General features: G+C 47.2%; 1 protein-coding gene across 2 annotated transcripts in view; it reads left to right on the top strand.

The window, feature by feature from the left end:
• The window catches only part of SCTR (secretin receptor), a 73,494-nt gene that overhangs the window by 37,833 nt on the left and 17,260 nt on the right, over positions 1-18,401 (top strand). For both annotated transcript variants that reach the window (XM_069574441.1, XM_069574442.1), the window contains exons 4-7: positions 2,265-2,368; positions 8,346-8,443; positions 9,643-9,775; positions 11,851-12,004. In XM_069574441.1, coding sequence (XP_069430542.1) covers positions 2,265-2,368; positions 8,346-8,443; positions 9,643-9,775; positions 11,851-12,004 — 489 coding nt within the window. The remainder of the gene's footprint in view (positions 1-2,264; positions 2,369-8,345; positions 8,444-9,642; positions 9,776-11,850; positions 12,005-18,401) is intronic.

Genomic DNA, 18,401 nt, shown 5'->3' with positions numbered 1-18,401 from the left:
GGCAGGCAGGAGGGTGGGACAATGACGGGCCACACTGAGGCTGGGCTCTGTTGCCCAATTCTGGGCCTTGGTTTTCTTATCTGTGAGGTAGGCCGCAAAACCTCCTTCAGAGGAGTGCCATTAGGATCAGCATGTTAACATAGTGGCTAGTTCTAGAAATGGCCACCATGTTTCTCCAGCTGAGTGGAATCTGTTTGGTCCTAAACCCTGAGAGAGGGTGGCCTAGACCATGGGGCCAGTCAGAGAGAAACACACCAGGCCCAGCTCGGGTGGCTGGGGAGCCCAGACAGGATACTGATTGGAGCAAAAGGAGCAGCAGGGCTCCTTTGTTCAGAGTTGGGGTCAGCCCCCCGCAGCCTCGACAGCAGCCAGACCTGGGGACTGGAACTCGGCCCCCCTTGGCAGCCCAGAGTGGAGGATGCAGCCGAGCGAGTCTCTGCAGGCAGGGAAGCTCCCCACATGGCTTTCCCAGACTTCTGTCTTGGCTTGGCAGCTCCTCTACCCCAGTCTTCAGGCTCTTGCTCTAAAAAGCTCTGCCTGGGTAAGCTGTTCCCTCTTCCCTTGTGAAAACGTTTAGAACGGGCCCTTCCTCCTCCCTCATTTGTTTTCCTAGCCAGCCAGCCTACAGATGTTTCATGAGCAAGGGCTCTGGGGAGGCAGGCCCTAGGGAGCCCCTGAGAATCTCTGGGAGGGGAGGCAGGGGAGCCACGGTCACTTCCGTGTGAGAGGTACACACTGCAGGCTTGAGAGACAGAGAGGGCTGCAGTGATCTTGTGGTTTATAGTACAGAGAAGCACCGAAGAGAGGCTCCCTGGGAGGTTATGTGTGTTAGCTCTGCTGATTTTCAGACACTGAGGAGCAGGGTGTGAAGTTATATATAAAGTAGAACTTCTGCGACTTCCCTGGTGGTCCTATGGCTAAGACTCCACACTCCCAGTGTGGGAGGAACATTTGATCCCTGGTCAGGGAACTAAGATCCTGCATGCTGCACAGCCAAATAAATAAGTAAATAGAACTTCTTAGCGCAGGAGTAGAACCAGGAGCCTGTAAAAAGTTAATTATGGGTGTGGCCAGATCCTCACCAAGCAGGCAGATTTCTCTGGGGCACTCACCCATTAGATGGCTGTCCCTGATAGCTCAGTTGGTAAAGAATTTGCCTGCAATGCAGGAGACTTGGGTTTGATCGCTGGGTTGGGAAGATCCCCTGGAGAAGGGAAAGGCTACTCACTCCAGTATTCTGTCCTGGAGAATTCCAGCCCATGGGGTTGCAGGATCAGTTGCAAAGACTGAGTGACTTTCACTTTTCAGGGCCTGGGAGCAGGAAGAGCAGAGTAAGAAAGGGATTAGTACAAAGCCTGCAGCTAAGAACATAGGCCTGAGCCCTGGGGTTCAAATCCCATGTTCTACATTGACTGGAGTGTGGTCTTAAGCAAGTTCTTTAACCACTGTGTGCCTCAGTTCCCCTAGCTATAAAATGGGTATAGTATTTTCATGTTACAATACATTTTACTATAAAAGTAACAGTGCCGACCTCATAGTCTTGTTAGGATTGAATGAGCTAATACCTCTCACATGCTTAGAGCAGTGCCTGGCATATAGCAATCACTGTGTATCGTTATAGTAGAGCATGCGGTTTTATAGTTGAATAAACACACTGTCATTAGTGGGAGGTCAGTGTTTTTGGTTTGGGGTGTGTAACCTGCTGTTCTTAAGCACTGCATATGGCCTCTCTCATCATTGGAGGCATTGCCATGCCTGCCAGAGGAAGGTTTTATTATTCTCTGAGGGGCACCCAGGTAGCTGAGCAGTGACCCTGGAAGTTGTGCTGGGCCTGGGGCCTGGGGCATGTGTCAGTCACCTCCCTCGTTGTGGAGCCTGGTGCCTGGCACAGGGCGTGTGGGGCACGGGGTGTGGGTGAGGCAGTGGGGGCCCAGGGGAAGATGAGCAGTGCTCAGAGGCTAGGGGGGGCTAACGGTTCAGGTTTGCAGGTCAAGGGATCCAGAATCGCGGCTCTGTGTCTTGCATGTACACGAGCATCCCTACTCGGGCTGTCTGCCCACACCTTTCCTGCCACTTTTCCGGACTGACTCTTACAAAGCCTTCAAGGGTCAACTGAGCAATTGGAGCTGCCCTGTGTGGTTCGGAGAAAGGAACAGAGTGACAGAAGGAAGCTCCCTCCACCTGCGACTAAGTGGGGCAAGGCACCCAGAAACCTGGCCATCAGTCCGTCCCTCCGCTCACCACAGCATGCTTGGTCCCCACAGGTTCCATGTTCCGGAACTGCACACAAGGCGGCTGGTCAGAAACCTTCCCCAGACCTGACCTGGCCTGTGGGGTCAATGTGAATGACTCCTCCAACGAGAAGCGGGTAAGCCTGCCACGCCTCCCTGTGGGGTGGAGGGGCCTGGGGAGGTAGAGTGAAGCCGGCCCAGGGCTAGGTCAGGTGACCCGGGGCTGCCCTCCTCAGCCCCACACCCTCCCAGCTCTCTGTCCTGGCCCACCAGCCTGGAGGGGTTGGCCCTGAGGACCATGGCACAGTGAGAACTGCCACGTGCCTTGGGGACGCTGTGGCCAGGTTGGCCTGAAACCCAAAGCTCAGTGACTGGGGCTAACTGCTTGGGCCAGTGGTGAGTCTGAACCTGCCCTGTGGCCTTGGTGGAGGTGGGGAGGAGATAACCTCTGTGCCTCAGTTTCTCCATCTGGGAAATGGGGTAATAGTCTTGAGCTCGTCAGGAGGAGCAGAGTGAGCCCTGGAAGTGCTGGGAAGGGTAAGGGGCCACAGCACCTGCTCACAAAGGTCCCTTCTCAGAGGAGATTCAGGCTCCAGGAGGCAGGAGCACCCAGCTGCAGGCAGGCCTGGTTTAAGAGAGGATGCTGGTGTGTGGGTGCCCTGAAGAGGCCATTTGGTTCAGAGTCCTTCCTAAAGGAGATTGGGTGAGGGATGGTAGTGGAGGATGGAGCTTCTCTCCCAGAGCTTATCATCCAGTTAGGGAAGATACAGGAGGTCTTCAGATCCAGGTGGAATAATTTAATGGGGATTACGCATGGTCTTAGAGGGCCAGTGGATGGGCCCAGACCTCTGTAGATTTCCGTTTCTGTCTCTGACCTATGTGAAGACAGGAGGCTTATACGGATCACATTTGTAAAGTCCGTAAGATTCAGAAGGATCACATGTATAATGGATGACAGGATGGAGGTTCAGAAGGATGAGTAGGCTGCAAGTGACAGAAACGTCCAAGGGGCTTCACAAGTTACCTTGGCTCATGTAACTATGATACAGTGGACAGGTGTCGGGCGCTTGTAATGAAGCAGCACCCCAAAGCCACTCAGGACGAGGTTTCTTCTCTCTTCCTGCTAGCCTGATGACTTATCCCGGGGCTGGGATCCTGTTGTCATGTGTGTGTCATTGGTGACAGCAGCCGCAGACTCCCAGGCCTGCTTGTCCAGGAGGAGGGACAGCCTGACCTCTTGCTAACCACAAGAAAGCTTCATATGCAAACAGCCAGTAAGCCCGTCCTCACATCTCACTGACCCAACGTGACTTGAGCCTGTCCACCTCTGCACGTTTCCTGGCAGAGGGATGGGACACATGCATGGCTTGGACCAGCAGTTCTCAAACTTTTTGGCCTCAGAACCCTTTTATACCCTTAGGAATTACTGAGGACCCTAAAGAGCTTTTGGTTTTGTGAGTTATCTCTGTTGAAGCCACACTTAAGAACTGTTGGCTAACATTAGTCAGCTGGATAAGAACAAAGGTCAGGGCCTGAACCATGATACTCATGGCTGGGTTGAAACTCTAAAATGCCAGAGAAGGCACAGAGATTTAACAAAGATAAATGCAAAGTTCTGGACTTAACTGAGAAAATTAATTGCCCAAAAATAGTAAAAAAAAAAAAAAAGAAGAAGAAGAAGACGACGACGACCTACTATAACTTCAGCTCATGTAAAAAAATATCAGAATCCCTAAGATTGGTGTAAGTTTTTCCAGACCGTGGGATATGCTGGTCCCTGATGCCAGACCACAGACAAGTACTGCTGCTGCTGCTGCTAAGTTGCTTCAGTCGTGTCCGACTCTGTGAGACCCCAGAGACGACAGCCCCGCAGGCTCCCCCGTCCCTGGGATTCTCCAGGCAAGAACAGGCTTTGTTTTTTTTCTTTTTGGCTATGTGGCTTGTGGGAATCATAGTTTGTCAACCAGCAATTGAACCTGGGCCCTTGGCAGTGAAAGTGTGGAGTCCAAACCACTGTCCTGCCAAGGAGTTCCCCACAAACTTAGTCTTTTATGCTGAGAATTGAATCATCCTTTCTGAGTGTTAAAATGTCTTTTTATCTTTTAATCAAATGATTGTGAAAGTATGTATTTACTGATTGTCTTTTTGCACCTTCCTGACTTGGCATGCACCAGTTGCCAACAGTGGACTCAGATTAGCAGAAAGACCAGGCAAAGCTGCCACATGGGTACATAAAGCTGACTTTGTTTACCCGGAGCAGAGGTTAGAAAACTAGTGCCCTTGGGCCAAATCCAGCCTATCACCTGCTATTACAAATAAAGTTTTATTGAAACACAGCCACATCTATTTGCATTGCAGGGGCTGAACTGAATAGTTGCAAAAGAGACGGAATGTTTACGCTGACATGTTTGCTGTGTGTCCCTTTATGGAGAATGTCTGCTGTCTCCTAATGTAGAGGGTGGAGAAGGAAGGGACCCAGTTGGGACACACAGCAAAGAGACAGGTAGCCTCATCTAGGACCGACGGCAGCGAGGCTTCCTTCTGGACCCCTAGCCCTCTGGGGGCAGGTGTTGCAGAGGTTGAGGGCACTGAGGTCACATCTGGCTTTGGGGGAACACGGGTCTTTTGGGGTCAGAGCTCGAAGACAAAGGCAGAGCTGGCGGGGATGTCCTGAGGGTCACCTGGCAGACAGTGACCCAGCCACAGGACAGCATGGGACCCTCAGCCTGGACCCTCCACACTTGTCCTCCATGCCTCCTCGTGCTGCCACAGGCTGACCCACTGCTCCTGACCCAGGGCTGCAAAACCAGGTGTCTCCTGAGTGAGCTGATACCTTCAGCTCTGGGGTGCATCCCACACATGGCAAGATCCTAGGGACAGCGCATCAGTCTCCAGCTTTTTGACATTTCACTGCTCTTTGAAATCCTAAAGGCTAGAAACCATTAACCCAATGTAACCTGCTGCCCTCTTGGTTCCCTGCACTCATTCCTGAGAGGTGGCTCCTGGCTTCTGGAATTGCAGTCACCTCAGTGGGGAAGGCAATGGCACCCCACTCCAGTACTTTTGCCTGGAAAATCACATGGACGGAGGAGCCTGGTGGGCTGCAGTCCATAGGGTCGCTAGAGTCGGGCATGACTGAGCAACTTCACTTTCACTTTTCACTTTCATGCTTTGGAGAAGGAAATGGCAACCCACTCCAGTGTTCTTGCCTGGAGAATCCCAGGGACGGCGGAGCCTGGTGGGCTGCTGTTTATGGGGTCGCACAGAGTCAGACACGACTGAATCGACTTAGCAGCAGCAGCAGCAGCAGTGGGGAAGGGCAGTGTCATATGGCAGCTAACCTGTAAAAAGTCCCCTCTGCTGTCAGAAGAATTTTGGTCCTTCTAAGTCAAATCTACTTTCTGATAACTTCTGCCGTGTCTGGAGCTTACAGTTCAGCCTTACTCTTTTACACATCAGTCATGTTAATACCCTTCTTCCCTAAGTTTGTTTCCTTCAGGATGTGGTGCACTCAAGTATTTTAATGCACTCTTCAGATGACATGGTCACCCCCCTCCGGAAATGCTCCACTTCATTAATGTTCCTCTTAAAATAACATACCCAGGCCTGGAACACTCCAGACATTCCAGGGTGGCTTGCTGCTCCACAGCACTCCATTAATGAAACTGAGAAGAGGCCTAATTGTTCTAGCAGCTACCTCATGCCTCATACTTCATACCACAGTCTTAGACTGCTGACTCAGACTGAACAGTGGATAGTAGGGTAGAAGGTGAAGATGGAGAAAATTAACAAGGACTGAGTGTCTTCTAAGGGCCAGGCATTGTCTAGATACTCTACTTGATACCATTTCTGTTCTTCCAAAAAGCCTGCATGGTGGATATTATCTGCATTTTACAGATGAGGAATCTGAGGCTCCCAGAGAAGTTTAGAGATTTGCCTAGGGTCACCCAGAAGTTAAGCAATTTGCCCAGGGCTGGTGAGTAGTAGCGGTCCTGGTTTGGAACCCTTGTCTTTTGACTCTGAAGCCTTTCTGTGTTCCCTCTGCATACACTTCTTTAACACCATGGAGCGTGGACCACTCAAACCTCAAGGTCGTTTTTGTATAAACGCCTGTCAGATTTCCTCAATAGTATCTGTGTGCTGGTGTTTTCTTGTTACCCTTTTCTTCTGGTTACAAGACAATACTTACCACTGAAGAAAAGTGAAAGATACAGAAAAAAATACAAATGGAAAGAATGACTGTATCCACCAGTTTGTAATCCAAAGTTAATCACTAATAGTATCTAACACAACTCCTTACAATCTTGTTTCTATGAATGTGTGAGATTGAACTGCCTGAGATGACCAATATTTAATCTTTTTTGATCTTCAAAAAAGGGAAGAGTCATACAATTCAACAACACTTTTCTTTGCATAAATCAGAAATCACATGTAAAATGTGTATTCTGCCTTTTCATTTAGCATTATGTTATGTCCTGACATCTTTTGAAACTCTTGATAAGTAGCATTTTAATATAGCCTAATTTTGAAATAATTTGAATTTAAAAGAATTTAGTTAACGATTCTGTGTTTGGCATTTGCATGTCTTTCATTAAAAACAGTTCTGTGATAAACATCTTTATATATAATATGCTTTTATATTTCTGATAATTCTTAGAATTAATTCCTAGAGGTAGAAGGGAAGTCAGAAGGAACGCGTGTGGTTTTTGCTCTGTGCTACTTTCCAGAGAGACTGAGCCAGTTTTCACTCCCACTGTACCCTCACCTGAGGCTTCCCTGGTGGCTCAGTAGTAAAGAATCTGCCTGCAATGCAGGAGACCAACTGCAATTGGCGGAGGATCCTGGTGAGCTGCAGTCCATGGGGTCACAAGAGTCAGACATGACTTAGCAACTAAACCACCACCACCACATGACTTCATCTACATAGAATATTAGTACTTTTAAATATTAGTTAATTTGGTTGGTAAAAAAAGATGGTATGGCATTATTGCTTTACTCTTCATTTCTTTGGTTCTTTTAGAGACTGTTGTACAATTTATTTTTTGAATCTAAAAAATACAGGTCTTTACATTTATTTCTATATACATTATTCCACTCCATTGAGATGTTGAGTCAAAGCTGAGCCAGTGGTGTTTAGTGGCTGCTGAATAAGTCAATGACTGCCTGGCTGCGTTAACAGGAGTACAGTGTGTAGAACAGGGATTGCCGTGTATAAACCAGGTCCCCCTCTACTTCTCCCTGGTCAGAGAGTACATCTGTAGCTTTTCAAGTATCCAGTTCAGGGTGTCTTGTTTAAGAAGGACATTCACAAACTGTAGCATATTAATTGAGGAAAATGGTCACGGGTAATGGAAAGAGATTAAAGACATAGGGAATACTAAATGCTGAGTAAGCGGGGAACAGTTGGGCAGAAGAGCTGTATTCAGAAAGGACAAACCTCTCTGTGGCATCTTTGTCATTCTCCTATAAGTCTAAAGCTATTCTACCATGAAAAAGTTATTTTTAAAATAATGATGAAGAAAATGGGATTTCCCCGGTGGCTCAGTGGTTAAGACTCTGTGCTTCCACTGCAGGGGCCCAGGTTCGATCCCTGATCTGGGAACTAAAAATCCCACATGCTGCACAGTATGATCTAAATAAATAAAAGTACTTTAAAAAATGATGAAAAAAATAAAATAATGATAGGCTTTAGGTATAAGACAGATTCACTTTATTTGCAGTGACTCCAGAAGCAGAAAAGGGACCAATAGGTACAATTTTAAAGTAATAGATTTTAGATTCATTTGAGAAAAAAAAATCTAATACTTTGCACTGTTGTCTATCCAGTGAGTTCCTCACAAACCAGTGAAGATACCATCCCTGGAGGTATTCAAGCAAAGACTTGAATTCAAGGTGGCAATCAGGGGCCTTGTATATGGGGTAGAAGTTTGAACTGGCATCAGATAATGCCCAAAGTCTTTTCCCAAGCCAAGATATCATGAGTCTATGAATTTGTATCCTTGGGGGTATGAACAGAATAGCAGTCAGAGTTGAAGGGGTTCAAGCCACCTGGAGCAGGTAAAAGGGCAGATTCCGTCGGTGGGCAGGTGAGCTGACACAGGTCTCTCTCTGCAGTACGAGTACCTGCTGAAGCTGAAGATCATGTACACCGTGGGCTACAGCTCCTCCCTGGTGATGCTCCTGGTTGCCCTCAGCATCCTTTGTGCCTTTCGGTAAGAACAGGTACCAGCTCTCCATCTCCGTAGCCTTCCCCAGGCACAGCACTTTGGGTCTCTTTTATCTGAGAAGGGAAGGTCTGGTGGGCCACTTTGTCTTCTCTAGATCTAAAGCTTACCTGTGGCAAAACACTGAAGTTTCTGCGACCTCCTTCATCCCTTCATTCATTTGACATTTACTGAACATCACTAAGAACTTACTGTGCTGGTTGCTTTAAATGTATTATTCTGATGTTCATGCAATATTAAGAGATAGGTATCACCCTCATTTTACAGATATACTAGCCAGACTCACGTTTGCAAGAAATAGAAATCCATCTTAAAACATCTTAAGAAAAGCAAAGGTGACCTGAAGCATTTAACTGACAATTTCAGGGGTATCTGGCTTCAGGTGTGGCTGAATCTAGGTACTCAAAGGTATGTGCAGAACTAGGCTGTCTCCTACCATTGCTTTGCCCTGCATTGGCTTCAGGCAGGCTTTATGCAGGGACAGTAGAGACAACCACCAGCAGCTACAGAGGCACATTCTACTAGCTCAGCAACACCAGGGCAGGGAGACCCCTTTCTCCATTGGCTGCAGTGAAAGTCCTGGGGGAGTTCTTATGGGCGAGCAGGCTTGGGTCACGTGCCCAGCCCTGAGCCAATCACCGCAGCCAGGTGTGGAGTGCTCCGATTAGTCAGGTCTCTCATGAGGGTGGGAGTGGCGTTGTCTGTACCCAGAGCTGGAATGGGTCCCCCCATATGAAAGCCTGGTCCCTGGAGGGAAGGAGGGGAACAGGTGACAGACTTCTGCCCCTACCGCAAGGGGGACACCTAGGCTCTGGTTGAACGGCTTGCTCAGCTGGGTCGTGTAGCTGAAAAGAGGCGGAGCCTGGATCTGATTTCTCCCCACAGCCTGTGTACTTTCTGTGCCACATGCCCCCTTCCCCACCCTCCCTTCTAACAATTCTGGGAGCTGCAGGTGGTCGAGGCAGAATCGAATCTCACTCTTATAAGATCAGCTTTTATTTTATTTTTTTTTCAATTGCAGCATGAAACAGTGTAGGCTGGCCACTGGGGCCTGGGCTCTCATTCGGAGATTCATAGAGATGTCACGTCCAGTCCCTGGGTTTCCCTGGTGCATGGGGTAGGGGGTGGGGGTGCTGAGCTGAGCCCTCCGGCTCTGCCACTTATGGCCCTGTGCTCTCTCTCTCCAGGAGGCTCCACTGCACCCGCAACTACATCCACGTGCACCTCTTCGTGTCCTTCATCCTGCGCGCCCTGTCCAACTTCATCAAGGATGCCGTGCTCTTCTCCTCCGACGATGCCACCCACTGTGATGCCCACAGGGTAACATGCCCACATGGCCCATGGTGTGGCCAGGCCTGCCTGCTTCCCCCCAACCCCATTCATTGAGGCTGGATTTAATGCCTAGAATCAAAGGGGCCAGCACTGGGGCTGGAATAGGAGGTTCAAGGAGTCCCATGTCCCCACACGTGCAGCCTGGGACTCCTATGAAGGCAGTTTGCTGAGAAGCCAGGGGGGCTACTGTTCAACTCCCAGTGTCCTGGAGTGCATCAGCCTCTCTGGGAATTAGACACATAGCAAGGCTCCTCCTTCCTCTACTCCTGCCAAGTCCCAAATGTAGACAGATGGCCAAGTCTAGAGATGGTTGGGATTGTAGAAAGAAAAAGGTGAGTGCACCCTGGACAGGTCTGCATCTGCATGCCCAGATGTGCAGTGGAACATAATCTCACCCTCTTCCTCCTTCTGAACAAGCAGAGGAGTCTTCATTCATTGCAATATCACTCTGTGCATCAGTTGAGAATCTCTTCCGCTGTACATAACATAATCTCTTCTGCTGTATATACATCAGTGGCTTAAACAGCTGGGGGTTGTGCCCCACAGAAGCAGTCCACAGATGGGCAACCCAGAGGCGGCACAGTGGCTCCTTGCCACAATGAACACAGTCCTTTTACCTTTCTGCTCTGCTAGTTTTGATCCCATGCTTTATACTCCGTGTTAGCAACATGACTGCTGCAACCCCACACCTCACATCTATGTTTCAGGCAAAAAGGAGGGAAGTCGAGGTTAAACATTTTTCTCTTTGGGAGGCTTTGGCTTTTCATTTGGAAAAGAATGTGCTTCTCAAGACTGTGTTCACATCTCACTGGCTGGAACTGTGTCATGTGACTACATCTAACTGCAGAGGAAGCTGGGAAGTTCAGTTTTTTACTATCATAGTCTCCATAGTGGAGGCAAGCAAGGGTGAAGGGACTGGAGGTTGAGATTGGTTTAATCAGCCCGCCTGGCGCTTCCCACCACTCACAGCTGTAACTGCTTATAGTTCTGTGAAGTTTGTATATTGCTTGTGGTTTTTCGCACGCATGTTTATGTGCGTGTATTTTCTGACTCAAACTGAGAGGTCCCTCAAGCTGTGCCCCTGTGTGTCAGGGAGATTTCTAGGATGAAAGAAGAGTACCAGCTTGGAGTTAGAAGATTCTGACCCCACCTCATCACTGACCAGTGAAGTCCAGCAATGCCCAGCAGGGAACCTTTTCAGGTTCTTCTAAACTGTAGACTCACCATCCAGCCATGGGCCATGCCTGGAATAAGATAGGAGACCACAGGCAGGAGGCACACCTGGCCAGCAGGGTGGCCCTGGGCGCTCCCCTGTGGCCATGACCCTCCTGCACTTTGTCAGCAGCCCTCTGGCCATCCCAGGAGCTGTCATCCCTGAGCTGTCCTCAGGGAAAGACTAGGAAGAGAGGATGAAGGGTAAGGGAGACCCTCATAGGGTGCAAGTGGGAGCCGTGAGGGCGTGGAAGCTTCGTGCCCCACAGCCCTGCAGGCATGGCTTCCCGGGATCCTGACGGGGGACACGGCTGTCACCTAAGTCACGGCGGCAGGCAAGGCCACCCTATGGCACCCCCTTGAATGTTTCAAGGTCTGCATTCCAGATGCAGTGCAGGCAGGGGTCCTGTGTTCTCTCATCAGTACTGGCTTGTCCCTTCTCCATCTGTTTCTAGGAAACTTAACCAGGAAAGAATTTTACCAACCTTTTGCTCAGAAATCCATTTCCCTCTTTAGGCCTCAGGTTCCTCCTCTGAAAAATGCCCTCATTTGCTGTTGGGAATTGGGCAATATCTGACACAGTTTGACAACTGGCGGCCAGTTCCAGAATTTGAGAGCGGCTCCTGCTGCAGCAGCAGCCCATTGGCTGTGCTGACAGAGCCTGCCGGCCTCTGGACTTGCACCCTAGAGACACTATGAGCCTGGTCTTCTGATAGTGGAAGGCCAGGGGGCATGGCCATGAGCCCGAGAGATGCTCTCTGTGGCCTGGCTGCCGACTCCTGCTGCACCCCTCGTCTCCTGGGGGGAAGCCCAGGATGGCTGGCCTGTAACTCAGCTGCCTCTCTTTGTAGGTGGGCTGTAAGCTGGTCATGGTCTTCTTCCAGTACTGCATCATGGCCAACTACTCCTGGCTGCTGGTGGAAGGCCTCTATCTTCACACGCTCCTTGTCATCTCCTTCTTCTCAGAACGGAAGTGGCTCCAGGGATTTGTGGCCCTCGGATGGGGTATGTTCTCCAGGGTATGGTGACTGTGTGACAGGTGGGAAAGGACACCGAGGCAATAAGGGCTTGGGTTCCAGTTTCAGCTCCACACTTAGTTAAGTTAGTGAACTTGTATGCTGTTAGACAAGTTTCTTGATGGTTAACTCTCTGGCCTCGGTTTGTCTGTCAAATGGGAAGTAATAGCTAAAACCTAGGTCTGATTTCTGGCATCCAAAGCCTTTTACGATTTGATACCCCCAACACCTGTTGCCTTATCTTCTCTAGACATTCCATGCATATGTCCTCATTCTCACCTCCTTTCTGTATCGGGTAGGGTGCTTTTAACTGTAGCTATCAGAAAACCTGACTTAGATAGGCTTTAAACTTAAAAGGAATTAATTGGTTCATATAACTGACAAGTCTAGGGATCACCATTCAGGTGAGGCTGAATCCAGCAGCACAACATTATTTCTTTCTGTTTCTCTACTTCACCTCCTGTAACATCAGTGTTATCATTAGGCTGGTGTTCCCAGTGTAACTGTCAGCAGCTTCTGGGCTTTCTCCTGGCTTCATTGCTACATCTAATGAAAGAAAGAGGCTGTGTCCCAGCATTCCAGCAAATACTCAGATTCACTCTGATTGTGTCATACACATCCTTGAACCACTCACAGGGGCCTGAGGGAGTGGAATCCTCTGATTGGCTTAAGCTACTCAGACCACAGAGCTTCTCAAAGGAAATTCAGGATTCAGTCCAGGCAGGAAAAGAAATGGTAGTAAGACAGCCAACTGTAGGTTCCATTGCTTCTCTTCCCCCTTTCCTTTCTGGTCAGTGAAGGTGATAACAATTCCGATTTCTTGAGCACTTACTGTATGCCAGGCATTGAGCTGAGCACTTTAATCATCACAACAACCTCCAGAGGCCTCGTAGGAACCGCGGCTCAGAGACGTGACATAACATGCTCAGCTCACACTGTGGACAAGAACAGAGTCAAGATTCAAACCAAGGCCTGTCTCTTTGCAAATCCCCTTAACTCTTACTCTGCCACAAACAAACATCCATCTATCCATCCTTCCAGTCATACACACGTCCATCAATCTGTCCACCTGCCACCCATCCATCCATCCTTCAACTGTTCATTTGATAAACATATGTAAGCTACCCACTGGATTCTAGACAGAGTCAGATTTCTGTGAGTGACTCACAGGCTTACAGAGGTAGTCATGTGTACCAGCCAATAGCTTCATTTACTCTCTTCTTGGTGCCTTTAATTAAGAAGTGTCCCTGCCAGGAATGCCCTCCACTGTCTTTTCTGCTTGTCTAAATCATGTGCAAGGGTTTTGCCTCTATCAGACTGTCAGGGAGGTTGCCTGAACTGCCAGAGTTTGCCAAGCCCTCCTGCTTCTGAACTCTTGACAGTCTGATTAACACATGACCCTTGGCCAGCGGAAGCTGTAGGGCCCTGCTGATCTGGATTTCCACACTGGCCAGTAGTCCCAGACAGCCTGGGACAAGGGACTTACCTTATACAGCCAACTCTGCCCCAAACATCCCCAATATGGAGTCAGCTCCCTGAGCCTTGACTCCCAGATCTGGCAGGATTTTCCTGAATGAACATGGGCAGTTTCATCATCTATAGTATCAGGATTGTAATTTATTCAGCTTTCTTTGAGCACTTCTTTGTGCTCAGAAGGGCTTACAGAGGTTCCAAAAATAAAAATGATTCCATCACTGAAGGGGTTTGTAGTCTAGCAAGGAGACAAAATTGCACTGTGATAATATCTCCATCACAGATTCTTGGCAGGTTTAATGAGATGAGAACCTTCTTTTCTTCCTCAAATATTTGTTGAGTATCTACCATATGCCAGGCCCTGGGGTTAGAGCCGCACATAAAACAGCACCAGTTCCTTCTCTCCAGGCCTCTGCCTGCACAACCCCAAGGGGACATGAAAGGATTCAGGAAGGTCTAAACTTTTCCAACTGTGAAAGGCTTTTCTCTTGCAAAAGCAGTAGCCCCTGCCTCAGTTTGTCCTTATTTCCTGCCGCAGGCCCCGAGATAAGTTGCTTAAATGAGTATGTGGTCAACCATAAAACTTTGCAAAAAGTTTTCTTTTTTTTCAAATTAGAAAAAAAAATTACCATAGTCTCATCTATTGAACATTTTCTGGGGTTTCTTTTCAGACTTTTTTATACTCCTAGTTTTTCCCACTTGGTTACAATCATCCTGTATGTAGAATTTTGAATCTTGCCTCTTTCCTTGAACACAGAAGCATGCTCTGTATTCTTTCAAATCTTCAATAAACATTTTTAATACTCTGTGGATGTATATAACCAAATACCTATTTTTTTTTTATGTTAAGATTGTTTCTCATTTTTCACTGGGACAAATAACACAGTGAGGAGTGCTTTTGTGGGCAAAGCACATATGTAATAGAGAATCCTGGAACTGGGACCCCTGAGTCAGAAGGCACAGGCATCTAAAATTTTTAATACTTATCCAGAGCTTTTACTTTTTCAAGGTGGCTGGAATGTCAGTCTGTGCCCAGAAAAGTGTGACACCTCAGGCTTTTGTAGAAGATGAATCAAGCTCCCTCCCATTCACAGAGGGAACTCAAACCAGTGCTCCTCCAGCTGGAGCTGCGTTGGAATCATGCAGAGGGCATGTCCACCCACCCGGCCCGAGTCTTGGTCTGGTGGGCAGGGGTGGAGCCTGAGACTCTGCATTTCTTACTGGGCCCCAGGTGATGCTGACACCCCTGTCCCAAGGGCCACACTTAAAACCATAATTTAAGCAGTTATCAGGTTTTCTAACTTTTCCACTGACTCACTGTTAAAGATGTAAAACAAATAATAAACAAGTGGCCCTCAGAGTCCATATTTGCCCAAAGTACCCAGAATTTAGGTAAAGAAATTTTTTATCAATGTCATACGTGTACTTGGTTTAAAGAATTAAATAGAAATACAAGTCTAGGACTTCCCTGGTGGCACAGGGATAAGAATCTGCCTGCCAATGTAGGGGACATGGGTTTGACCCCTGGTCTGGGAAGATGCCACAGGCCACGGAGCAGTTAAGCCTGTGTGCCACAACCTCTGAGTCCAAGTTCTGGAGCCCCAAGGCCGCAGCTACGGAGCGTGTGTGCTGCAACTACTGAAGAGAAGGCACTGCCGTGAGAAGCCCTTGCACCGCTACAAAGAGTAGCCCCAGCTCTCTGCAACTCGAGACAGTCTGCACCAAGCAACAAAGACCCAGCACAGCCAAAAATTTAAGAATAAATTAGAATTTTTAAAAAGAGGATAAACTTCCTTAAAAAATAAAATGTCAGCCTAAAACAAAAGAAAAGGAAAAAGTGCCCTGAAAAGGCTCGCACTTCTGCCTCTCAGAGGTAATACCTTCCCATTTTTCAGTTCTTCCTCCTAATATTTACTCTCATATTTCTAAACGATATTCTACTATTTCTTGATCTGTCCATCTGAGATATTACTGGTTGACTCCTTGTGATGGAAGGGAAGGACATAAAATTCTTCATCTACCACCTCATCTTCCCATTAGAGTTGTTCGCATTTGGGGCTGAATCATATTCAGTGTATACATCATTGTGTCTATATAAATATTCCTCATAGCTCAGATGGTAGAGCAACTGCCCATAATGTAGGAGACCCGGGTTCAGTCCCTGGGTCAGGAAGACCCCCTGGAGAAGGAAATGGCAACCCACTCCAGTATTCTTGCCTGGGAAATCCCATAGACAGAGGAGCCTGGTGGGCTACAGTCCATGGGGTTGCAAAGAGTCAAACACGACTGAGCGACTAACACACACAAATCATATTCAATGTATACATCATTCAGTTCAGTTGCTCACTCATGTCTGACTCTTTGTGACCCCATAGACTACAGCTCGCCAGGCCTCCCTGTCCATCACCAACTCCTGGAGTTAACTCAAACTCATGTCCATCGAGTCAGTGATGCCATCCAGCCATCTCATGCTCTGTTGTCCCCTTCTCCTCCTTCTTCAATCTTCCCCAGCATCGGGGTGTTTTCAAATGAGTCAGTTCTTTGCATCAGGTGGCCAAAGTATTAGAATTTCAGCTTCAGCATCAGTCCCTCCAATGACTATTCAGGACTTATTTCCTTTAGTATGGACTGGTATACATCATTATGTCTATATAAATATTGTTCGCTACCAAGCCAAGTGGTGTAGAATCATCTTACTTCCAATATTTGACTTTTTATGTTTTATGGAGTCATTTTTAAATTTAATTTTTATTTTATATTGGAGTGTAGTTGATTTACAGTGTTGTGTTAGTTTCAGGTGGACAGCAAAGTGGATCAGCTGTACATATACATGTATCTACTTTTTTTCAGATTCTTTTCCCATATAGGTTATTACACAGTATTGAATAGAGTTCCCTGTGCTGTACAGCAGGTCCTTGTTGATTGTTTTATATAATGTCATTGTTCAGTTGCTCAGTCATGTCTGACTTTTTGTAACCCCATGGACTGTAGCACGCCAGGCTTCCCTGTCCTTCACCATCTCCAAGAGCTTTCTCAAACTCATATCCATTGAGTTGGTGATGCCATCCAAGCATCTGGTCCCCTGTCACCCCTTTCTCCTCCTGTCTTCTATCTTTTCCAGCATCAGGGTCTTTTCAAATGAGTCAGCTCTTCGCATTAGGTGGCCAAAGTATTGGAGTTTCAGCTTCAGCATCAGTCCTCCCAATGAATATTCAGGATTGATTTCCTTTAGGATGAACTGGTTGGATCTCCTTGCAGTCTAAGGAACTCTCAAGAGTCTTCTCCAACACCACAGTTTGAAAGCATCAATTGTGTGGTGCTCAGCCATCTTTATGGTCCAATTCTCACATCCATACATGACTACTGGAAAGACAGACAGTCAGCAAAGTAATGTCTCTGCATTTTAATATGCTGTCTAGGTTGGTCATAGCTTTTCTTCCAAGGAGCATGCATTTTTAAATTTCATAGCTGCAGATACCATCTGCAGTGATTTTGGAGCCCAAGAAAATAAAGTCTGTCACTGTTTTCATTGTTTCCCCATCTATTTGCCATGAAGTGATGGGACTGGATGCCACAATCTTAGTTTTTTAAATGTTGAGTTTTAAGCCAGCTTTTTCACTCTGGTCTTTCATCTTCATTAAGAGGCTCTTTAATTCCTCTTTGTTTTCTGCCATAAGGGTGGTATCATCTGCATATCAGGTTATTGATTTCTTCCTGCAATCTTGATTCCAGCTAGAACTTCATCCAACCGAGCATTTGCATGATATACTCTGCAAATAAGTTAAAAAAGTAGGGTGACAATATATAGTGGTATGTATATGTTAATCCCCAAATTATGGAGTCAATTTTAATTGACTCGTTTTATGTTGCTGTCATTAATTCTCCCAAATTCTCAACAGAACTGGAAAACCATCCAGTGCCAGGTTTCCTATCATCAAAGGCAACAAAATGTAATCTATCAGTCCTATTTGTTTGGTTTATTCCTGCTCTATTAGTGTCCTAGGGCTGCTGTAACAAGTTGCCACTGGCTTAAAACAACAGAAATTTATTCTTTCCCACCGTGGGGACCAGAAGTTCAAAGTCAGGCTTTGGCAGGGCCAGTTCCTTCTAAGGTCTCCGAGGGACAATATGCTCCATGCCTCTGTCCCAGTTTCTGGCAGTCCTTGGTCTTCTTTGCCTGGTAGGAGCGTCACTCCAATTTCTGCCTCCATCTCGACATGGTCTTCTTCCCTTGTGTCTCTCTTTGTGTGGGTCTCAGTGCCTTCTTAAAAAAATAACAGTCATATTGGATTAAGGCCCCTATAAATATGACCTCATCTTAACTAATGACACCTTAAAATACCTTGTTTCCAGGAAAGGGAAAGGTCACACCTAAGGTTCTAAGGATATGAACCTTTGGGGTAGAGGAGGATAAGCCATTTAACATAATCTACTAACCCGTGTTCTTTCTAGAGGAGCTTTCTGCCCTCTTGCTCTGCCCTCTGGTCGTTCTGTAGACTCACTCACTCCCTTAACCTTCACGCTGAGTTTTTCTTCATTTCCTCCACAAATTCTATACCTTGACTTCTTGTTTCCCTATCTTTGGTTTACTGTTTGGTTGTGTTGGAGTTTATCCTCCAGTTTCTGTCTAACAGAGAATGCATGGAAGGTACATTCTTTTGCACTCCATATCTAAACATATCTTTTTTATTTTAAGTATATTTATTTATTTGGCTGTACCACATCTTAGTTGTGGCATGTGGGATCCAGTTCCCTGACCAGGGATTGAAGCCTGGCCCCCTGAATTGGGAGTGAGAGTCTTAGCCCCTGGACCACCAGGGAAGTCCCTAAACATATCTTTGTTCAGCTTTCACACCTAAGTTATAGTTTTCCTGGGCATAGAAATTAGGTTGAAAATTGTTTCCCCGGAATTT

This window comes from Ovis canadensis, chromosome 2 (assembly GCF_042477335.2).
Source record: "Ovis canadensis isolate MfBH-ARS-UI-01 breed Bighorn chromosome 2, ARS-UI_OviCan_v2, whole genome shotgun sequence".
NCBI lineage: Eukaryota > Metazoa > Chordata > Mammalia > Artiodactyla > Bovidae > Ovis > Ovis canadensis.
The sequence above is the reverse complement of the archived record's forward strand: the minus strand, read 5'-3'. Positions and strand labels throughout refer to the sequence as shown.